The following is a 24,871-nucleotide window of genomic DNA, read 5'->3' as shown; positions in this document are numbered from 1 at the left end:
AAAACATATCAACACAGTCAAAGAATGCCAGGAAATAGGGAATTTCCATTATGCAAAAATCCAATTTTATATGTGAGTCAGTAGGTGGCACCAAAGAAGAAAGAAGTGTTGTCTTGATAAATGCATAGAACTCTCTGAATCTTGGAAATCTAATAAAACCTACACTTTAGAAGATCTGTTTTGTTTTACCTTTAAATGTCTTACTTAAACTGAAAACTGCCTCAACACTTCACTGAAAGTAAATAAAAATAAATCACAAAAATCACAAATAAAAATAAAACTTAGAAAATACCTTGAAAAAAATTTCATGTATTGCTGCCAGAAACTGGTATCTTGCTGAGTTAGACACAACTTATATTGTATTCGATAAAAATGAGATCTTACCAACTGTGTATCTGAAGCCTGTGATCCACTCAGGCAGAAGCAAAAAGATAAGCACAGAGAAACTTGACCTCTAAGCCAGAGGAAAGGGAGCATTTTGGCAGTTCCTAAATCTCTTGGGCATTCCAAATGAGAGGGCAGGGACCATTCATCTCTAGAAATATATGTGAAACCGCAGAAATTGCCTCTAGTCAAATATTAGCCTTTCCACAGACTACAGACCAGAAAAGGACTGAACTCCAGCAACCTCATGGAAAGATTTTTTTTTCCTCCTGTTTCTTAATAAAACTATTCATGCATTTCAGGAAAGAATATTCCCTTAAATTCTTTACAGATATCTCACACATTGATCTTGCCATTTGTCCCCAACATCAAAGTAGCACATCACCTAAAACGTAGTTACTAAGCTAAGTTCACTCAGTTATATGGACTAAGTGAACAGAGATGTTCATCTTCTACACACTCTAATGGCTAAAGAAGTGTATGCAGATAGGGTAGGGGGTCCCCAGAGAAAGAGAATCAGGCATGGCTTTCTTAACATAAGAGAAGCTATTTTGGCCAGAGTCATTTTTGTGGTCTAAGCTTGACCACAATGCTTGCCTTTGAACAGGTCTCAGGAATTAATGACTTTTAAGGGCAGGAACAAAGGAGAAGCAGTCACGAAACAATAGTTTAGCAATAAAACAGAGTCCTAGTTCCTCTTCAAGGAATATACCTCACAATCTGATACATATTTTTGAGTTCTGCAGGAACGAAGGCCCCCACCCAGGTGGTAGGTGGTAACTACATCCTGAGACCCCCAGACTGGTTAGAACCCAAGGAATGATGAAACTGACCTTTTCTGACCCTCATGACTTCAATCAACTAAAGCGTGGACTCTGTCTACCTCTGCCCCAGTTCTCTGCTGCATTCTCCTCTGCTCAGGCCCCTTCATGAATATGCATACACCACCCAAGCCCCTTCACAGATATGCATGTACTCTTAGCTTAAAACTTCTCCAACTCTGCTGTTTGGAGAGATGCTGCTTTGGGAAAGGTCCCTGGTGTTCTCTTTACTTGCTGCAAGTAATAAATCCTTCCTTCTTCTGCTCTTTGCCTTGGGAGTGGCTTTTGGCTCAACACCCACCAAGAGGCAAACCTAGTTTTTCAGGTGACAGTAGGGCTTCTCCACAAATCCTCCTCTCCAATAAGGTCCAAACTGTAAGCCTTGATGAAATAAAATTCATATCGTATAGCAAGAGAGAAAAAACTTAAGCAAAAAAATTTTCTCTGCCCATTTGAGTGTCCTCCCTCCCCTTTAGTGTGTGTTGTGCAACTGCATTGACCAGAGCTCCTTAGGAGATAACCTTCCTTCTTAATCTCCTAAAGGGTCACAACGCCTTAGAAAATAACCTTCCTTCTTAATCTCGTACAGGGTCATGATGATCCACAACTCACGGTGTATTGCAGATCTGGATTGTGTAAACTGTCAATAATATGTCATTAATAATCCTTTGTCTCAAAAACTTATATAACTGTGCTTTGACCTCTAACTGGCAGAACAGTCCTCAAATCTTTCTAAAAGAATGTCTCCGGGGTTACAATCCTCAGGTTGGCTTGAATAAAATTTTCCACTTATTTTTTAGATTAATCATTGATTAATTTTTTTCCTCGACAGCCTCTACTTACCCTGGCAAATTCCATTGGTTTGGGAAGAAGGCACATGACCATGACATCAAAGCGAACATCACATACTGTCTTCAACCACTTGGTGACAAACTGAGGCTTCAGTTTTTCTACCAAACTTCCGACTTCATCATCCATCATATATGCTGTGGAATGAAACCACTGAAACACCATGGCCACCAGCCTGGCCAAGCTTTCCGTAGGCGTGTTCTCACTGGGTGTGCAGAGGCTCACCTGGAAATAGGCAGATTAGACTCTCCTTCAGCCTCCTTACATAATTATCACATGTTTGTTTAAAGGCAAAAAACGTCCCAAATAATTTGAAATAGGCAGTTTTATAAATAATGGAGGACCACTTTTCCTGAAAACTGTGTTATTCTCTACAGGGAGAGATGGATTGCAAGAATTTCCCCTCAAGATTGCACCTCCCAGTAAGATTTTTTTCCCCATAAGAAATCTATTATATAATCTATACTAGCTAAGCATTTTTAAAAAGTTAAGTCTACAAAGTGAAACTTTATAAATATCTTTAGTGAAAAAATAATCTATATACATTTCAGTTCTAAAATAATCAGATTTAGCTAAGAATTTCCTATCAGTAATAATTCTAAAAATGTAGAGCTCCCCCCCAATTCACCACATTATAAAGAGACTTTTTAAAACTGCTCATCATCCATTCATTCATTCATCCTGAAATAATCTTTTATTGAGCATTGAAGTAGGGTTCAGGAATATAAAAAATAAATAAAACACTATCTTTGCCTTAAAGAGTTCACAATACTAGTCAATAGGTCATACGATAGTAAGTTCTAGGAGCAAGATGTGAAATCAACAATGAAATCCCAATTTGGTGTAAATCAAAAACAAAAACATGTGAAAGCATAAAAGCGATGTATCACTATAGAGACTTTTATCCATGTCTCCAATGGACAAAATAAATGTCTGCTTCTCTGCAGAACCGGCAAATTCAGCATGCTCAGAACTTTGGATCTGTATGTTTGATCTTTACTGAATGAATGTTCAGTCGAATTAGTCAACAGTCATCAAATTCCTTGTGTTGGTTGGCTACAATCTTCCTGGCTGTATGCAGACTTGCCATAAATACACAGAAAGTCCACAGAGGCTGAACTTTCAAGAAAAATTTCACATCGATGGGATGTGAATGATGTAAATTATATTGAATCCAATATTTCACAATATACCCTAGCAACTTGCCCATTTGTTTCTGGTCAAAATGTGCATTTCCAATAGTTTAGGGCCTAGCGCCTGGCTATTCGTTAGAATCAACTAGGGAGATTTTTACAAGTCCCCAGGATTCTGGGGTGCAATCTGGGCAATGACGTTTTTTAAAAGCCTTCCCAGGTAAATGCAATATGCAGTCCAGGGTTGAAAGCCACTGTCCTAGAGTACAGAGTCCCAGTGCTAAGGTTCACTTTTCACTATATACTATTTACTTCTTTTGAACAGAAGAAATTCCTCATCAGTGCGATGTTACAAAGAAAAATAAAGCAGAGAACAGTTAACTTCTTTTCTTACTAAGAACCATATTCCAAATTGACTGAGTAGCCGCTGGTCGTGTTTATCATCATCCTTGTTATCAAAGTCAGCATTATCCAGGGAATGGTGGGAAGAGGAGAGGCCCAGCTGCCGCCGGCGATTCAGCTCGTATTCCCGCTGCTCAGCATGGAACTCCGCTTCTTTCAATAAGCTGCCAGAGAGGAGAGATTTCAAGTTCGACTGTCGAAATACACATTCTAGATCATGACCTATTCAGAGCAATTACTTCATGGGTACCCAAGCATCACTGATTGCTCTCCTTTAGGTAGGAGCCTAATTTCCTTACTATATCCTACTCCATCCCAATTTCAAAGATGAACAAATTGAGGCACAAAGAGGCTACTTCCTCCAATTAATTGAAATCAAGCAGAACTGATGCCTTCAGTAGCCATCCCACTAGAAGCCAAAGCTTCTCCTATGAATAATGTGCAGCTATGCAGACATCAAATGCATGATACAAGGAGACACTGAGGAACTGGTACTTAAATAGAAAAATATTTAATATATAGTATTCAAAGACCTGACAGTGAGCAACAAAGGTTTCTTTTTCAATTTGCTAAGCAAATAATTTTTTAAAAATAATACCCAGTGTTGGCAAGGGTGTAGCAAAACCAGCAATTTCATATAGTGCTGTATGAAATTCATATACACATTTTGAAAATCAGTTTGGTAATGTATCAAGCATGATTTAAATATTCATACCCTTTCTCCCAGTCCACATCTGCTCATCTACCCTAAGAAAATAAAAAATATAGGAACAGCACTATATACAAAAATAGTTATCAGAGCTATTTACAGCAGTAAAAAAAAATATGGAAGAGACAGAAACATCCAACGGTGAAAGAAAATAATCTAGGTAAATATTATGTATCCACTAAAAATGATAAATGTGCGAAATACACAACAACATGGAAAAGAGCTAATGGTATAATGTTATATCAAAAAGAATGTGGATACATGTGGAGTCTAAAAAAATAAAATAAAATAAAAATAAATAAATAAATAAAAAAGAAGACAAATGAACTTAAATATAAAACAGAAACAGACTCATAGACAGAATAGAAACTTGTGGTCGCTGGGGGGAGGGGGTGGGAAGGGACAGTCTGGGAGTGCGAAATTTGTAGATACTGACAGGTATATATAGAATAGATAAACAAGTTTATACTGTACAGCACAGAGAAATATATACAAGACCTTGTGGTAGCTCACAGTGAAAAAGAATGTGACAATAAATAAATGTATGTTCATGTATGACTGAACAATTGTGCTCTACACTGGAAATTGACACAACATTGTAAACTGAATATAACTCAATAAAACGAATTTTTAAAAAATCAAATGGGATAAGAAAAAAAGAATGTGGATACACTGTGATTACAGTTATATAAATAAAACGTGCACTTGCATAAAACTAGAAGGACAAGTGTAAAACTGATGATGATTACAACAGCAGTGTGGTTGATTTTTTATTTCCAAAACTTTTGTAATGTTTTACTTAGCAAACATTTACTGTACTTCTACATGCGTCAGCCTCTGGGATAAGAGAAACAGAAAGACCTGGTCCCTAGCCTTAAAACTTACATTCTAATATTGTTTCTAATTTTTAAAGACACTGCCTCAGGGAACATTATACAAAAAGAGAACAAGTCTAGGGGTCATCACTTCTAAAGCTCCTTTTTGTGTGTGTGATAGAAGGAGAAAAAGCCAGCAGCCCACAGGATCAGGCCCCGGTCTTACTCCACAGCCCTCGGATTTGCTCCAGTACCGAATTACCTAGAGCTCACCCACCCTCTGCTGCTATCAGTCAAGCCTCGGACACCCCTCTCCCCACTCCTCACTCTGCTTGGTGCCTCCACTTCGTTCCCCTAGGACTCCCTGCTCTGTGCTGTCACACTCACCATACTGGACTGCAATTTCGTGCTTCTGTTTTTACAGTCCCTACGTGGGTGGCTTGAGGGCAGATGCTACACATTACTCTCTTCTGTCTTCCAAGTGCCTAACACATCCCTGGCACATAACTAGCATTCGATAAAGTACTTGTTGAATAAATGAATTGAAACATCATCACTGCCACATCATGGAAGGTGAGCTGTTTGGCTGAGGGCACTTGAAAGTGAACTGAATTTGCACATCGCAATGTGAAAAAGGTGGCCCAAAGCAAAGGCCATGTTTTCAGGATAAGCCTCCTGTGAAGCTGTTACCTAATCACGGCCTCCACGGCGCAGACAAGCTCCTCGGCGCCACACTCCCGAGTGTTGATGGGTGGAGGGGAGGTCTGATAGAGGTGGGTCTCCGCGGAGGCCCCCACTTCGTTACTGTGATGATTCGAGTGGCATCTTTTGCAGTACCGAACAGGCCTGTTTCCGTGACGACCACAGCACCCCGCTGAAAAGCAGGTGACAACAGCCCTTCTAACATGGGAACTGCAATTCTAGAAGCAAAACAGTGAAATCAGTTAAAATTCATCGCTGAGGTATATTTGGCTAATATTTGGAACAAATGGAAACTGAAAGGGGCACCGGAAGTGACAGTGCTTTTCAGAAGTGCCACTGGTTTCCAAAATGCGGCCCCTCTCTAGCCAGTTAGACCCCAGAGAGGACCTGAAATCTGGTCCTCTTAAAAAGTTAAAAATAAAGGTGAGAAGTGGTTTCTATTAGTATGAGTGGCAGAAATGTTCTAAATATGAGTGAAACTGTTGAAAGTGTCCTATAAAATGACCTCATTCATGGGGCATGGGGTGTTTCAAGAGTTCTCTGCAGAAATATGAAAAAAATAAATAAAACTGTGGTCCAGACAGAGTGCATCACAAAACATCAGAATAGGAGAGGAACAATTTTAACCCCTAAAATAAACTTTCAAAATTATTTCATCCACCACCCAGAGCAGACTTCCATTGCAACTCATCTGTCCCTAGTGCATTCAAGGTCAGACAGGGAGCTGTGCTGCGCGGAGCTGATGGCCCAAAAGCAGGCCTGTCCACCCCTACCAGCACTCTTTCTACCAAGACCTAAGGAATATGTCAGCTGACACCAAGGGAACATCAAAACCCAGCAAGAACCATTCACAGAATCAGCCGTTGAAGGAATCAACAGATGAAGGGATGGAAGTGAGGAAAGGAGTGCAGCATGAGAGAGATTCTAAAGTTCAGGGGGGCCTATTGTCAGAGCTGCCCTGAGAAGCAGAGCAGCAAGCAGCACCCCCAGGAAGCAGTTTGAGAAGCAATCAGGAAATATCTGTGACCTCTGCAAAACACTGCACCCCAAGCCTGTTAGAGATGCCACCACCACATTTTCTGTGTCTTGTGTCAGGAGAGCTCTTCAGTCTTTCGCTAGCACTTATCAAAATGGAATATATTAGGGCAAATGATACCCTAAGCCACCATGAACTCAGGGCCTAGGGAAGATTTGAGAACCCTCCATGACAGATGCCCTGGGGAGACAGAAGGTGGAAGACGGCAAACACAAAACCTGTATCCAGACATTAACAATGTGTGGAATTGCCTGTCAGAACAACCACTTCAAAGTAAGGCTTGTTCCGCTTCGATTTTAGCACAAGCCTTTGGATACTAGTGCCAGGAAATCTCATTTTCTGAACAAGACTAAGACCAATAAATCATAAAGCAAGTTTAAATTTTCATAATCCTTTTCCCTTCTATTTATACATTTAAAAAAATTGCTTGTTAAAGTAAAATGGGTTTTCTTCTGTGTCCAAAGCCCAAGTCTTCAGCATCCAAGTCAGCCCTGACATCCCCAAGTGAGGTATTTTTCCTGCTTTGTGCCCTTTCTTTCTCTTTCACATACAAAATTTCATTCTGGAAGCACATGAATCCTTGCTGGTTTGGAGCTTCTCCTGCTCACTCACCAAACCAAACCACATCACTAGCAGTGTGGTATATATCAGGGTATATTGTTAGTGTTTATTTCTTCTTTTCGGTTATAATTAGTCTTTGTTCCTCTGAGATTCCCACTGTTACGTAAACAATAGGATGTGAATATGGGATTAGTGGGTAGTTATTAACTATAATAAAGTCCTGACGTTTAAGGCCTGCAATTTCCCATCCTATTTTCTGGTCACAAATTACTTACATTCTTCCCACATGCAAATTCCTGGCTGGAGGTCCAAGGTCTTTTCATCTAAATTAAGTCCAGCTGTGGGTGAGGCTCTTTGGTTTTGATTCCTCAGATATGCTTCCAATTGCTTTGAATTTAGATGGGTTTGTGGCTGCTTCAACCAAAAGAGCATGGCAGAAGGGATACGCATATGACTCCCAAGACAGGTTCTAAAAAGACATGTAGCTCCCACCTTGCTGTCTTGGAACATTCTCTCTTCAGAAACCTGGGCATCAGGATGCTTTTGTCAGGGCTCTGCCATGGCCGAGGCACGTGGAGAGGCAATGTCTAAGTCTCTACTCAACAGTGCTGGCTAAACCCTGCCTTCAAGTCACGCCATCCCAGAGCCCAAACCTATGATCTGGATAATTCCAGCCCCTAGCTATTCAAGTCTTCCCAGATGAAGCCCCAACCATCATTAAGCAGAGATGTTTTGTGGACAGGCCGTGGACTGTGCCCTGTCCAAACCCCTGACCCACAGAATCTGTCAGCATAATTCAATGGTTGCTGTTTTATACTGCTATGTTTTGAGTGCTTTCTTAGGCAGTATCTGATATGCTGCATACATTAGCATCTGGAATATCAACTAAAAATCAACCTGCTTTATCATTATGTGCCATCAATTCTAAATAACACAGCAATAAAATACTTTGCCCCAAAATAAACTTTGGTTGGCCAAAGTTCTAAACAATTGCTGTGGTTCCTGCTAAGTTTCAATCATATATTTCCAAGCCATAGTCAGTCCTCAACCCTGTGGACTCAGCTACACACATTCATTTCAAAAATAAACTAGAGAGATTTCCCTTAGATTCAGATTCAACTAGGAATGTTTTCAAATGTTCACTCCAGCCACTCTGTTTCACTGTTTTGAATTTTAAACATAAATAAATAACCACACGTGGTCTCACAGAATGACAGAATTGAAATACAGCAAGGTCTGCCTCCTGATGTTTATTTCATACAATCTTGATGCTTATTTCAAACCTATTATTCAAATGTAGAAATACATAGTACTGAAAGAGGTAAAGATACAACTGCCCAAAGCAAGCTCAAACAATTCTGATCTATTATGAATTTAACAGTTCTCCAAATTAACTTTTCCTATAAAACACAACATTTATTAAAGTGTAAGTAATAAAAACATGCTAATTTGAAGCTTATTACTGAAAATAATTTTATCATATAAAGGAGAAGAGTATTAAAAAGTGATCTACCCTAGGTGTCAATATGTTGGATATACCACCAGAGCCAGGACATGCCGATTTAGAAAATTAAACTGCTTCTCATCTTAGTCTCTCCAGCTTATAAAAGATTTTCAAAGTAGGAAATAGCCTCAAAATAAAAATCAAATCAAAAGGATGCCAAATTACTTTGTCAAAACTTCAGAAAGATATAAGGTGATGCCCAGTTGAGCCTCTCAGCTAGAGGAGGGCTTCTAATAATTTTAAGGGTAGACTAAAACTCTCAAAGTATAGAAGGAACTATCTCAAAGAAAAATTATAGATGTGGCTTTGAGGGCGCTGAACTCCAATGAGATTCACTGAAAATCCACAACGTTTTTCATACTATAAAAGCACCATCAGCAGACTAAATGGGACAGACATAGATGAACATGAAAAGAGGTTTCTAGAACCCCAACTTCTACATAAAAGGAAGCAGACTGAGAGAGCTACTCAGCTGCAACATGGGCCGTTTCTTATTGAAAGGAAAGATTTCTCAGAGAGTGGAGCAAAGAGCCCAGGACAGAAATGAATTAGGACACTACTCTCAGAGAGCAAAATCAGATCCTAACCAAGGCACATTCACTATGCTTGGTGACAGAGAACTGTTGACACGTTCATGGCTGGAGCTGCTACAGACCAGTAACAGCTATTTGATTCCCCGCCCTCTTTCTGAACAGAGGTCTACTGCTGTTATCTTATCCCTGTCTCACCATTTTGTGTTGGGTGTGTAGGGGGCAAATCACTTGCCTTTTTAGTTCAAGAGAATTTGTACCCTAGAGTTTCATCAGTGACCAGACCAGATGCAGATCACAAGACAATGGACTTCAAGCCTGAAGCCATAGGTGGGTAAGACTTTTGGAGGTCTTATAAGGTGGTGAGAGTATTCTGCACGTGGAAAGAATGTAAGTAATTATATCCAGCGGGTGGATTGTGGTAGATTAAATATGACCACAAAACTCTTGCTGCTCCTTCTATGAAGAGTTCATTTTCCCACTCCTTGAAACGGGGCTGTCCTTGGGACTTGCTTTGACCAGTGGAATCAGCAGAAGTGATGCTGTGTGACTTCGGAGCTTCTGTCTCAAAAGCGTTACAACCTCTTCTCCCATTTTCTCAGAACATTGCTATCTAGCATCCTGGAAAATGAGATACCTAATGAAAAGAGGGAGGGCCGGACACCCCAGTCATCCCAACCATTCCAGCCATCCCAGCTGAGGCCCCGGACATGGGAGTAAAGTTATGTGGGACCAGCCAACTGCCAGACTACCTACTAGCTGACCACAAATACATGAGTGAGCCTAGAGGAGTTTATCAAGAGAACTATTTAGGTGAGCACAGGCAAAATTGCCAATCCACAGAATTGTGGTTTTATAAACGTTTACTGTTCTAAGCCAATACATTTTAAGATGGTTTCCTAACTGGCAATAAATAACTGAAACAGCCTTCCAAAGGTAGCCACTCATAACTAACTCCCAAAAAGTTTAAATGACTTGTAAGTGGTCTCCAGATAGATAGGTGGGAATAGAGCTGGCTAGTACCCGAGGATCTCAAACAACTAGCCCAAAGTTCTTAGTAGATGACACCATACTACCTTCTCTTGTACTTTTCAAGAACTAGAACCAGAAAAGAAGATGGAAGTAGCTTAAGGAAACTGTCACAAACAGTGGCTATTTGAAGGTGGACTCTTTTGCTAGAGATACTTAACTTAGACATAAATGAGTATTTTCCATATATAATTGGTCTGGGTATGTTTTATGACATACGTATACTGGATTTTTGCATGCCACTTCCAAACAGTAAAGATTTTTAACAAACGAGATCATCCTTTACCAGAGCTCAGTTGCACGTATTGCATCGTCATTCAAACCTTTTTGTATTTAGACTTCCATCCCATAGCTACACAAATGATTTTATTTCAAAAACATTGTACATACAATGGGTGAGCAAAAGCAGAAATGGAAATAGAGACCATTCAGATGTAGCAGTCTTGCATGCTGAATTATTTCCTTTCCCCCTTCATGAATACAGTAGCATGTACATACTGGGAAACCATGGTGCAGAAATGAGACAGATGTCAATGAATGAATTTACATACAAACACAGCAAATCATGCCCCACCACACAGATGGTTTGCTCTTACCTTCTTCTGACATATAGCAGATATTTCAGCTGTAAGGGGAAGGTACACAAAATATCAACAAAGAAAGAGAGCCCATTTGAAATAAGGGCAGCCACCAAGGGGAGTAAAAACAACCTTAGTAACATAACCTCCAGACTTGGGCAAAACGGCTTCTCACTTGACTCATAAACTGTCATCTACTTCTGTATAATGAGGTTAAAAATACCTGTATGCTCCAAATACTTCACCTATTCTTAGAAGTAATTCAATCTTCTCAGATATGACTTAGAATTCAAATCAAATAACTTTATTTTTTAATTAAAAACAAAATTTTTAATGGTGGTACTGGAGATTGAATCCAGGACCTCATGGGAGGATAACAGCACTTTACCACTGAGCTATTTACACCCCCTCCCCTCAGATAAAGTAACTGTAATCTCACCACCAGCACCCCTCCCCCATTTAACAGAGAACAAAACTGAGGGTTACATGACTTCTTCAGGATCACACAGGCTCTCAGTGGTGGAGGCCGATCTAAAGCGAACATCTCTGGATTCCCTATTTGCTGCTCTTCCATTATGCTACGACACTGACTTGATGTGATATACTTAGAGTTTCACCATAGACAATTTGCTATATCAGAACTGTAGAAAAAGCTTCCTAACTTGGATGAATTAGACCTGAACTATCAAATCACATCAGTCCTTAACTAGTGCAAAACCAGCTGCAGACTTATTTAAGAGAAAGCAATTTTCAAACCCGTGGATTGGCCAGTTGGAGTAAGACTGTCTAACTAATTTCTACTTCAGGATTGACTTTAATAAGTGGATAAAAACTCTTTTTAGTGGGCATGCCAATTATGTCCATGAAAATTGACGTTTGAGAGTATTTGAAAATAATTTTTCCAAGAATCTGTTAACATTTCCCCTGAAATAGTAAGTGCTCAAAAATAAGTTAAATCATTACTAGTAGTTTATGCTCCAATTTATTTAAAAGATCAAAGGTAAATATCTCCCAAACTCTGTCTGGAAATTATGAATTAGTGGATGCCAAATCAATGAAATTAACAACTCAGTTTTAAAAACTGATTTTGTATAACTAGTATCTTGGAGTTTATCTTAACTTGAGGTTAGTGACACATCTCTGGATAAATAATGAAAAGTTATTATCAATTTTCTTCCACAGATGATTATCATCCAGAATCTAGCAACATATCTGATATTTAAAATGTAGTTTAGAATCTGACTATGGATTTCACCTCCGAGCACTGGAAGTTCACCAATAAGGTAGCCTAATTTAAGGGGGGAAAAAGTTATTTTTACCCATACAAGCCCAAAACTTTTTACAGATATTCTTATATAAATATTTTAAATGTCTCTCTGAAGGATTTAGAGGTTGATATTACTAATCTATTTTACGGACAGAGAGCACTCACTAAACAATTTCTTAAGGCTGAGATAACCTAATATTAAAAGTTAGACTACAGCAGGGAGGGTATAGGTCAGTGGTATAGAGTGCATGCTCAGCGTGCACAAGGTCCTGGGTTCAATCCCCAGTACCTCCGTTAAAAAATAAGTAAATAAATGAAATAAACCTAATTATCTCCCCAGCTAAAAAAAAAAAGTTAGGCTACAAAGAAATAGTGTAATTATCATCAAGCAAAAGCCTTAAGTTTTTTAAAAATGCTCACTGAATTTAGTTAGCATCAGGTTTTTACATTTACATTTTAAAATTTCTTTTTAAATGAGGCCTTTCATATAAACTCTTCCATTATCCACCTCTACCTCTGAAGTTATATATCAAGTTCCTCCTGTGTGCCTCAATATGCTCCCAGCTTTTTCCCACCTGTCATCTTTCCTCTGCTTTCCTGAGTACTTTTCCTGAGTACATTTCAGCCTCCAATTAGGTGGCTGGAATACCTCCTTCCCCATGTGCAGAGGAATGTCCTATCTGCCACCTGCCAACTTACCAGGCATAGCTTTCAGAACGCTAACAAACTGCAAGCATTACAATCTTGTCTCTTCACTGAGATGGGTCAGATATACTTTATCCCCCTTTTACTGAAGGGGAAACTGACTCTCAGAGCAATTAAGTGATTTTCCCTAAAAACAAAGAGCTAGTAATAGTGTCAAGAGAAAGACTCGTTATTCAGTGCTCTTCTCACTGATGTTCCTTATTCCTTTTCTGACCTCGTACAGCAAACATAACATTGGCAGCACCTGTCACATACACAGAAAATCCCTTAATGCAGAATCCAGCTTTGGTCATACAGAATTCCAACATCTACCCTTAGAGGTGATACCTCTTCCTACATTAATAAATGTGTGTATGTTATAAGCAAGACATTGATACAATACTTCATATCAATGAATAGTCAGAGAAAATAATACTTCAGTTACTGTCTTTGTAAAATAAAACAGTACAAAAGGAGACAAATCAACTGTGCCATTAGTCATGATTACTCATTATTCCTCCTTTCTGAAGTAAACCATACCTTGAGGCAGAAGAACATCAATCAACCATTCACTGTGGTCCCTATAAAGAAAAGCAAAATTCACTTCTGAGCTTTTTTGCAATGTTACACTTCCATATGAATGTTTATAAGCTGCACGCCATTGCTGAGGCTTTTAATAGAAAGGAAGTGTAATTAAGAGCACTATCATAATAAACTTTTTAAACGTCAACGCGTTCCAGCTAAATTATAAATTATAGGCATTTCATCATATTCAGTTATCTTTAAATGATACTTTCCAGATGCTAATTAAGCCAACCAAAATACAGCATCATTTGTACAAAGCTGAGTGTGAGCCTATGAAACTAACAAGCACAGAAAACCCATATGAATTACATGTCCTGTTTGAAACCACGGTTTTCTTTTTTTTTTCTCTGTAGCCTTTTTAACAGGGTCACTTGAAAATTGGAGCTGCTTTATTAAGTGGAATTGCTTTCTCTTGTCACATAGAGAGAAATACCACAACTTTTCAAAGCTGATTTTTTTTCAAATGAAAGTTTGCTGTATTTTAAATATCTGACAAACTAACCTTTAAAAAACAGAGAGGCTAGCGGGAAACGTGGGTAATGTAATCAATTTAAGTCGAAGTGATTGTTCTTCGCTTGTCATTGTCACCCTGTTTCCTTTTCTAATACCTACCCTGCGATCCTCTGGCTGCATTCTTCACAGAGATACAATGGGGGTGGTTTATCACCCAAAGCTACTGACAGGGAGGGGTCTATACACATCTGAAACACAAGAAAAGATAGAATGAACTCTCCTGTCTTAATTATCATGTTCCCTGTATCAAGAGCACAAACGTTTCAATAATAGATTTTTGAAAGCAAAGTAGAAGAAATACTTTTAGTAAAATCCATTCAATCTATAACTGTTTTTCCACACTGGAGATTTAAATGTGGCAACTGTGGTTTTTCATTTCTCCTGTTATTTGCAATTCAAGTAACAAATAGTGTCAAGAAATCCACCTTCATTCTACACAGATAAAAAAATCATCTTGTTCAGTGGCTGCTCAGATTGCTTCTACATTACTCGTACAGTAATTCCTTCTTTAATGTAGTAAACACAGTAATCTCTCTTCAGGAAAAAGAAAATATATCAAGATTAACAGTTGGAGGAACAAGAGTTAGAATTCCTGAATTTAAATAATTATATCATCAAAATCTGTAAATTGTATATTCCCCGATGCTAAAAGGTCCAGCGTGAAAAGTTTCCTTAGGTAAGATTCATGCTTCCTTTGATGCAATGAATAACTACTTTTTGATGTGTTAAATCAGGGATTGGCAAACTTTCTGTAAATGGCCAGAGAGCAAATATTTCAGGCTTTGTGGGTCATAAGTTCTCTTCACAACTACTCAACCCTGCTGTTGCAGCATAAAAGCAGCCAGAAACACTGTGTAAGCAAATGAGTATAGCTGTGTCCCAATAAAACTTTATTTGCAAAAACAGGCAGCAGGCCAGATATGCCTGCGGGCCACAGTTTGCTGACTCTTGTGTTAGATAATCATCTGAGCTTCAAAGTATTTCATAAACCGATTTTCAAACAGAACCAAGTAAAACCAAAAAGCAGAGTGTGATATAATGAACTATGAGTTGCAACATACTGTCATTTTGAATCCTATCATAACTTTTGGCTTTGGCCTAAAAAGTAATTTTTGTCAAGATAAATCCATTTTCCCTGAGTTTTTCCCATGCACCCCATGTAGACCTCTTCTTCAATATAGTTACTTTATTCTCACTTCTAACGAGTCATTGATATCTCTGTCAGATAAACATATTTTTTCATTTCACTTCAAAGGAAAAACTCCTAGGATGTTAGAACTATAAGGAGTCCTTAGAGATTAGCTAGTTGACCTCTGACATGTTAAATGCATCAATTAACATGACCTATCAGAATTGTGGCTAATAGTGTCAATCCCGTTCTACTCTGAACAGGTCAGTTTACATCCATATTAATATCTCTATATTTGAATGTTATATTTAAAAGTAGTTACTTTCTGTTCATAAATATAATACAAGCACAAGATAGAGGCTTCAGAAAATGAAGACAAGGAAAGAAGAAAATCTAAATAATTTGTTGATCTTCCATCTCAATGCAATCACTGGTAACATTCAGGTGAGCATTACTGGTTGTTTTTCACTATGAATATCAATATAAAATACATATATGTCATTTTTAAACTAAATTTGCATCATACTGTACAATTTCATAATTTCCTTTTCATTTAACATTATTCTATAAGTATTTGGATGTTGGATACCCTTGCTCTGTATGTCATGTGATCATATTTACATGAGTTTGGGGAGTGCTTACATCGTAAAGAAAGAACAACTCTGAGTCAGACTTATTGTCACGCAGAAATAGCCCCAGCACAGGAAGTATTAACAAGAATATCTTTCTGGGAAGTGTAGCATGAAAATGCAAAAAGGCAGCTCTTTTGGAAAACTGGGGTTCAGAAAGTAAAATTTGGGGGGCAATAAAAATATTGCAGAACTAGATAGAGGTGGTGGTTGCATGACATTACGAATGTGGTAAATGCCACTGAATTGCTCACTTTCAAATTGTTAGTTTTATGTCGTGTGAATTTTACCTCAATTAAAAAGTAACAGCGGGGAGGGTATAGCTCAAGCAATGGAGTGCATGCTTAGTATGCATGAGGTCCTGAGTTCAATCCCCACTACCTCCGCCAGATATAAATAAATAAAACCAATTACTTCCCCCTCATTAAAAAAAAAAAAGTAACAGAGAGTAGGATGGTTTGGCTTATTTTGGAGGACTGGCTATAGGGAACAACCTGTGAGAAAAGTGAGGCTGGGCCAGAAGAGTAAACTGGGCTGTTTGCCTAAAAGAGAGGGAGAAAATCTAATTCATGATGATTTCTGTGGGTAGGAAGCCAGAAATCATTACTAATTAGGAACTCTGAGGGCTCCTGAGAAAGCAGTCTGACATGAAATCAAGGAAAAAACAACTGGAAAAATTGGAGACATTTTCAGCACGTCCTTTCTGTTGATGTCTTGGTGAACCAAAAGAAGGCACTGCACCTTGGGCAGGAAGAAGAAAGGACAGATATAGAAACAAGGGGAACCCTGAAAGTCTCACCACTGGGAAGGATTAAGCTGAACTCCATGAATAATATCTGAACTCACACCTGTGTTTAGCTCAAAATGTCCTCACACCAAAGAAAAGTAACTTTGAACCCAAATGTCTATGGAAATTCAGAGGAAGGGTGCACATAGTAGAATGGGAGAGGACTATGCCTCCATTGGTGGATTACCCTCATCTGCTCTTTCTCAGCACAAATTCATTCAATTTGCTTTCATCCAAAACAGAGATGAAACAAAATAATACAAGGATGTCCTTTGTTGGTAAGATAAATCTAGATGACAATTCTATAACTGGCACTTCTCTGCCACTTTTGGTATATGAAACACATGTTTTATGCCATTTATATTTCTTTTTGGTTCCATTTATATTTATATTTTTAATCTTATTTTACCTCTTCTATTTTATTTCTATGAAATGGCAGTATTATTTTTCTATTATTTTGTAATCTTTACAGTCTACTTATCTATAGAACAAGAGAGGCAAACTCCCATGACAAAAGGTTCTAAAAAGTAACTTGAATTCTAATCACTTGACCTAGGTCCTATTCCTCATAATATAAAAATTAACCTTTGCAAATCCAGACCCAGATTTCTCCAGCCAAGTGTTGTACTCAACAAATATAACATAAGTAATTTTGTTAAGGGATGTGATTATTTTTCTTAATATTCAACCTCAAAGATTCAGGGTTATAACAGTACAGAACCAATTTGATGTGGTAGAAAATTAATAAGGCTGAGAGTCAAGGTGCCTGGTGACCTTAGGAGAGTGACTTGACCTCTCTAAACCACTGTTCCCTTACTGCTAATGTAATTTTCCATATGTTTGCTGTCCAACTACCTCTCAGTCATTTCTTAAGTCACATCCGTGATCTGAGCTAAGACTTAACAATTTTATCCATTTTTGTCCTATGACTCTTGAATTCAGATAGTCACACATTAGACCACTCATAATTTGTAGCACACACATGGAAACAGGGCCAAAGGACATTTCCCTGAATTTTTTAACCCAGATAGAAATCAGTCAAGGACTATGTAAGTGCTTCACCAGAATTATTCTCATAACTAGCCCATGGCGCCACAGTACTTGACTATGAACTCACAGCCAAATCTGCAAGCACCACTGTTCCTTGTTCTGTCTTGAACCAATCCACCAAAGTACAGTCAGGTCAAAGTATAGCAAAGTATACTCCGAGTATCTCAAAGTATAATCACAGATTACCACAGAGTACAGGCTTCTGCTTTACAGAGAGGGATGAAATCTCCATTTAATTCAGCAATTTGTTCCTGAAAATTTGACCACTGACATACAAAATGGCATTAGGTGTAAAAAAATACCTTCACAGCTGGTTTGTTAATTGCGTTGTGGCATTCAATGTGCTGGCAGTGGATGGGATTCCAAGCTGTAAAGCAAAGCATAGCAGATAAATATTTCTCATGGAAATGATTTGTGCCCTAGCAAAAACACAGCAGATACTTCATTAGTTGTTTTGTTTGCTTGTTTTTTGCTGGAGGTACTGGGGATTGAACCCAGGACCTCATGTGTGCTAAGCACATTCTCTACCACTGAGCTATACCCTTCCCCCTAGTCTTCTTTCTCCTAAATAGAACCATCATCAGAAGGCTTCCTAAAATAATTATTTTTAAAAAATCTATGAATATTTTTAAGTTAAGCAAAGATATCACAACCCCATCTATTTACCCATGGGGAGAGACAAGCTACTTACTATAAGGTGGCATACCCAGTACCATAATATTACTTCACAGTAATATACCATTAGTAAGTTCTTAAAAGTTTTTACATCTATAGTTTCACTTGATCCTCCCAACAACTCTGTGGGATAGGTGCAGCAGATTATTAACCTCATTTAATATTTGAGTAATTAAAATTTAAAAGGTTAAGTAGCTTGCTATGGTCACAGAGTAAGTAAATGACAAGATGGGACTAGAAAATGTATCTCTTGGTTCTAAACACCCTGCTTTTCTCACTGTGGTATACTATGCTAAACATCCTAGATTTCTGGCACCAGGAAGTGTTTCAAATTAATAATAACTGAAATGAATGGTAAGGCAACCTCCACTATACCATTTACCACTCCATCCCCATCAACTGTGGAGACTGAAAAGATGAGTTTCTTGTCCAAATTTCTTGTATCTCTCTCGCATATATTACCCATAGTCTAAACCTCTGCTAGTTTGCTAATATCTAACTCCTTAACACAGTATACACACAGAATATGAGGACAAGAACCAAGTGATCTGAGACAGATTAGAATGAGAATTACAACAGGTAATTATCATCATCCAGATGAACCTGTAGTCCAAAGCACTTAGCTAATATTTCATCAGAAAAGAATATAACAGGATCATATGTTTGAAAGTAGGTCATTTTTCTAAATTGCCATATTCTAATCTTGTAAGACCATGGTTGGCCCAATATATAAAAATTTGCAGATGAGAAAATATTCTTAGTAACATGTCCAATTATAATTTTAAAATATTTGTTATTGTTACTAATGATTTAACCATAATTTATGCTCTAAAAATTTTATAAAATTTTCTAAGAATGTTCCAGTTTGAATTCTTCTATCCTACTCTTAGACCAGGTATAAGATTATGTGTCTGACTTGGAATTCAGGAGAATATGGTCAACAGAATCGATGACCTTAAAAAGTACACAGTGGGCCTATTTATTTAAAAAGAAGGCAAGAAGTGCAGACTAGAAGCCACTATTCTAATAACACAATATCATATTGATTATATCTCTGGTGAGAAAGAGGAAATGAATGAGTAAGGAATGGATGAATGAAGAAATTATTTCAATATAGGCATTCCATAACTGTAAGATTTGTTTCCTACATGTAGAAAAGTCAAGATAAAAAGTCAAGAGAAAGCAGCAACAAGTTTTCTTGAGTAATTAGAGAAATCTAGAGGAAAAGACTGCCTTTACCCAGTACAGAAGTTACAAATACATGGGACGTGTGCACCATTCCTCCAATCCCAAGCTCATGACAGATACCACTAATCCATAAGAGCATTCCTTCCTGCTGAGTCCAGAACTGGCATTACAAACTTTCTCAACAGTGAGCTCCAGGAAGTCACCACTAATCAAAACAGAGTTGGTACACAAGATGAAATCTGCTAATCACCTCTGAATTTGTGTATTATGAGAATAGTTGCAGGTCAGTTTATAAATATTAAGAAAAAGTTCTTCTTATTTTTAGATGGAATATTCAAAATATATAATAACTTTTATGGCACAGGTATAAACAAATCAGAATGTGAAATAGCCTCAGCACTTGATCAGACCTCCAAAGACTCATGCTCTGCCAGAAATTAATGCTTTATATATGGATGGTGGAGATATCCAGGAGCTCTTATTCCTCTAACTTTTTGTTCTATTTTTACAGGATGTCACTGACTTAAGCACAGGTTGCAGGATACCTCCTTTAAGTTCACCAAAGTCACACTACATTTAAGCTTACTAGAACAGTGATTATTGGCCTTTGTTATGTATCAAAAATTATCAGTTAAGGTTTTTAAAATATGATGCTTGGAACCCATGTTAGATCTACTGAATCAAAATCTCAGAGCATAGGTATTTGTAATTGGAAAAAAACAAAACAATTCATTCTGATATTAGGACTATCTACATACCTTACCATATGGCAAAATAGTCATGATAGATCTCCCTTCATTCGAAAATAAAAATGAAAAATATAGCATAAAAACATGGCAGACAAGAATTCTGCTTCCAACCATGACGGAGTAACTGGTATAAGATTTGCCCTTCCACCATAAACTAGAAAACTGGAAAAATATATGAAACAGCTGTTTTAAGAAATTGGGTACAGGTAGTACAAGACAATGACCCTTGAGAGAAGACATAATGATGTTGAGTCCTGCAATCACCCTTGATTTCTTCCTGGAAGCAATTTCCAGGTCCTCGCCCAGAGGTGGGAAGATAATGCACAGTAGGGTGGTTTTTTTGAGTTGAGGGGACAAAAAACAGAGTTTAGAGAGGCAAAGTTGCTTAAATTTGATAGGTAGAGTACCAAAGAACAAGGGCTAGGCAAGAAACAGCTCCAGATATCTGACTGGAAGTCCTTTTGGGTCTTTGAATTTACATAAAAGCTGAGCATATATAAAGCAAAACTCCATTAAGCTGCATAGAAAACAACTATGGGGGATCTGTAAACTAAGTAATTCCTACATCTCATACAGGGCTGGGTGATATTTGAGTTCCAACCAGCCAGAGTGGAAGGAACTCATGAAAACCTGGGACATTCAATTGAGACTCTGGAGGTCATACCTTAGTAGTAGGGCTAACCTAACGTTAGGGAAATGGCTACTCCAGGTTTCACCCTAAGAAAGAATATGAACAAGGCTTGAAAGGGTCAAGCTGATCCACCAGTAAGTCGGCTGCCAAAACAAACTTCAACACACTGTAATGGAAGAAAACAAAATCCAGGCACTCAATAATGTAATATTCATGAAGTCCAACAACCAGTCAAAAATTACCTGATATGTGAAAAGGGAGGAAAATGTTACCACAATTAGAAGAAAAAAATTGCCAACAGAAACAAACCCAGAAATTACAGAACTGAGGTAGTCAGCAAACAAAGACTTTAAAATAGCTATTATAAATATATTCAAAGTAAAACATTAATACAATGACAACAGAGATAAAAGATATAATACAAGAACCAAATGGAATTTCTAATAATTAAAAATACAATATCAGAAATTAAAATTCACTGAATGGGCTTAATAGAAGATCAGATAATTCAGAAAAAAAGATCAGTGAATTAGAAGATATAACAATAGAAACTATCCAAACTGAAGACTGGAAGGAAAATAAATAGAGCTTCAGTGAGCTGTGGGGAAATATCAGGCAATATAAAGCACATGTGGCTTAAAGCCCAAAAGAAGCACAGCTAGGGGGAGGGATGAATACTTGAACAATGGCCAAATTTTTTCAAGTTTGATGAAAACTATAAACCCACAGATCCAAGAAGCTCAATGAATCTTAGAGAAATAAAAGTAAAGAAAATCACACCAAAGCTCATTATAATCAAATTGATGAAAACCAACAATAAAGAGAAAACTCTTAAAAGCAGCCAGGAAAAAAAAGACACATTACTTACAGAGGAACAAAGACAAGAATGATCGCTGATTTCTGGTCAGAAACAATGCAAGCCAGAAGACAATGGAAGGACACCTTTAATAGGCTGAAAGAAAAAAACTGTCAACCTAGAATTCTACACCCAGTGAAAATACCCTTCAAAAATGAATATGAAATAAAGACTCCCTGAAGACAAACACAAGATAAGAGAATTCATTGCCACCTGAGCTCCACTATAAGAAAAGCTAAAGGAAGGTCTTCAGGCTAAAGGAAAATGATCCCAGATGGAAGCCAGGGCCTACACAAAGGCATAAAGAGTTCTGGACATGATAAATATGGTGAATAGCTACAAAAGACTTTCTACTTGTATTAACATGTTAAAAGGTAATTCACTATTTAAAATAAAAATAATAGCCATATATTGTGAAACCAACAATATATAGAGAATTAAAATATTTGATAACAAGAATAAAAAGGATGTGAAGGGTAAAATGAAAGTGCACAGGGTTCTTCCATCATATGTAAACTAGTATATTATTTGAAGGTATACTATAAAGTTAAAGGTGCATATTATAATTGTAGAATTGTAGAGCAATTCTTTTTTTTTGAGAACAGGTATAGCTAACAATTCAGAGAAAAAATGGAATACTAAAAGTTAACACAAAAGAAGGCAAGATATTAAAAAGAAAAGGAACAAGAATTGATGGGACAAAAAGAAAACAAGGACAAGATGGTAGACTTAAGCCCAACCGTATCTGCAATTACATCAAGTGTAAATAACCTAAATAATAAATACATCACATGTAAATGGTCTGAAAGACAAAGACTGACAAATACGATTTAAGTTTTTCAAAAAGCATGACCCAAATATATGCTGCCTGAGAGAAATATACTTGAAATATAAAGATAGATAAGTTAATAGGTAGAAAAACTTATATCATGCAAATGGTAATCATAAGAAAGCTGGAGTGTCTTTATAAATATCAGATAAGTAGACTACAAGACAAAGAATATCTCTGGTAATTAAGAGGGATATTTCACAATGATGAAAATGTCAGTTCATCAAGATAACATAACATCATAAATATGTGTATATATAATATTCATGAAGCTATAATATTCATTTATATATTATGATATATAAATATTATAAAATAATGACAGAGTTTCAAATTATATGAAGCAAAACTGATAGAACTAAAAGGAGAAATAAATCCATAATTAGTGTTGTAAATTTCAACAATCCTTTCTCACTAATTGATAAAACAAGCAGACAAAAAACCAGTAAAAATAGAATGCTGAACAACATTTCAACAACTTGACTTCATTGATAATAACAGAATTCTCCACTCAATCACTATGGAATATGCAATGTCTAGGCAACATTTACTAAGGACACAGGCAAAACTGACTAAGATAGATAGTAATCTGGTCCATAAAATAAGCCTTAAAAATTAAGATGGCCTGACAGCAGAATGTATGTTTTCCAACCACAATAGAATTAAAACAGAAGAAAACAAAAAAAAAAGATATCTAGAAAATCACCAAATATTTGTACACTAAAAATATACTTCTAGTCAGTTCATAAATCAAAAAAGAAATTACAAGAAATATTAGAAAATATCCTGTTCTGAAATACAGTGAAACCACAGAATACCAAATTTGTAGAACACAGCTAAAACAATGCTTTAAAAGAAATTTATACTTTAATTTCTTATTTTGGAAAATATGAAAGGTACAAAATAAATGATTCATGCTTCTACTTAATAAGATAGAAAAAGAATAAATTAAATTCAACATTAGTAGAAGGAAGAAAATAATCAGGAGAGAAGCAGAAATCAATAAAATTGAAAACATCAAACCAAAAGAGAAAATCATAAAATCAAATACTGGGGTTTTTTTTTTTTTGAAAATTCAACAAGATCAATAAGCCCCCTAGCTAGCCTGATGAATAAAAAAATCGAGAAGAAATAAATTATCAGTATCACTACTGAAAGGTAAGACATTACTGCAGATACTACAGACATGTCAATAAACTGGACAAGTTGGAAGAAATGCCCACATTCATTAAAAAAATTACAAAATTATATAATTCAACTCAATAAAACTAGAAAGTTAAATGTCCCATAACTATTAAATTGAGTTCATAATGTAAAATCTTCCTACACAGAAAACTCCAAGTCCAGGTGGATTTACCAGATGGATTCACTATTAACTAATAAAAGAATAAATAATATAACTCCTGCATAAGCTCTTTCAGAAAACAGAAGAGGAGGAAACACTTGTCAACCCATTTTATGAGGTCAGCATTACTCTCTAAACAAAACCAGATAAAAATATTACAATTAAAAAAAAAACCAGATCAATATTCCTCATAAATGCAGGAGCAAGAGCACTTAAAAAATTAGCAAACTGAATCTGGCAATATAATACAGCTGACCATGTGGAATTTATCCCATGAATAGAATGCTGGTTTAATATTGCAAGGTAAATCAATGTAATTCACCTTATTAATGAAATTAGGTGGAGAATTCATATGATCATCTCAATAGGAGAAAACACATTTGACCAAAATTGGCATTCACTCATGATAAAAACTCTCAAGCAAGCTAAGAATAGACAGGGACTTCCTCAGTATGATTAAAAGCATCTGTGAAAAACCTACAGCAAACATCATGTTTAATGGTGAAAGCCTGCATACTTTCCCCCTACAGACAAAGGAGGGAAAAAAGATATCAACTCATAGCACTTCTACTTAACAATTAACTGGAGCTATGAGCCAGTGCAATGAGAAAAAGAAAAGGAGAAAGGAAGGAGGGAAGGAGGGAAGGGAGGGAGGAAGATAGAGAGAGAGGGAGAGAGGCAGGCAGGAAGACAGGTAAACAGGCAGACAAACATACAAATTAGAAGAAAAAAGTTTTAATTACTTTTATTTGCTAGAGAGCATAATTATGTATACAGAAAATCTCAGGAAACAAATAAGCTCCAAAAATTAATAAATGAATTTAGCAAGGTTGTAAGACATAAAGTCAATATACAAAATCAACTATATTTCTATATAATGGCAATAACTAAGTAGAATATT

General features: G+C 36.9%; 1 protein-coding gene across 2 annotated transcripts in view; it reads right to left on the bottom strand.

Annotated features, from left to right (window-relative positions):
* The window catches only part of UNC79 (unc-79 homolog, NALCN channel complex subunit), a 173,959-nt gene that overhangs the window by 112,742 nt on the left and 36,346 nt on the right, over positions 1-24,871 (bottom strand). For both annotated transcript variants that reach the window (XM_031679353.2, XM_072963982.1), the window contains exons 6-12: positions 18,000-18,064; positions 14,202-14,290; positions 13,545-13,585; positions 11,072-11,100; positions 5,804-6,033; positions 3,582-3,753; positions 2,049-2,279 (exon numbers count right to left, since the gene is read on the bottom strand). In XM_031679353.2, coding sequence (XP_031535213.2) covers positions 2,049-2,279; positions 3,582-3,753; positions 5,804-6,033; positions 11,072-11,100; positions 13,545-13,585; positions 14,202-14,290; positions 18,000-18,064 — 857 coding nt within the window. The remainder of the gene's footprint in view (positions 1-2,048; positions 2,280-3,581; positions 3,754-5,803; positions 6,034-11,071; positions 11,101-13,544; positions 13,586-14,201; positions 14,291-17,999; positions 18,065-24,871) is intronic.

Source organism: Vicugna pacos, chromosome 6, assembly GCF_048564905.1.
Source record: "Vicugna pacos chromosome 6, VicPac4, whole genome shotgun sequence".
NCBI lineage: Eukaryota > Metazoa > Chordata > Mammalia > Artiodactyla > Camelidae > Vicugna > Vicugna pacos.
Note: the sequence above shows the minus strand (reverse complement) of the source record. Positions and strands in the feature narration are given on the sequence as shown.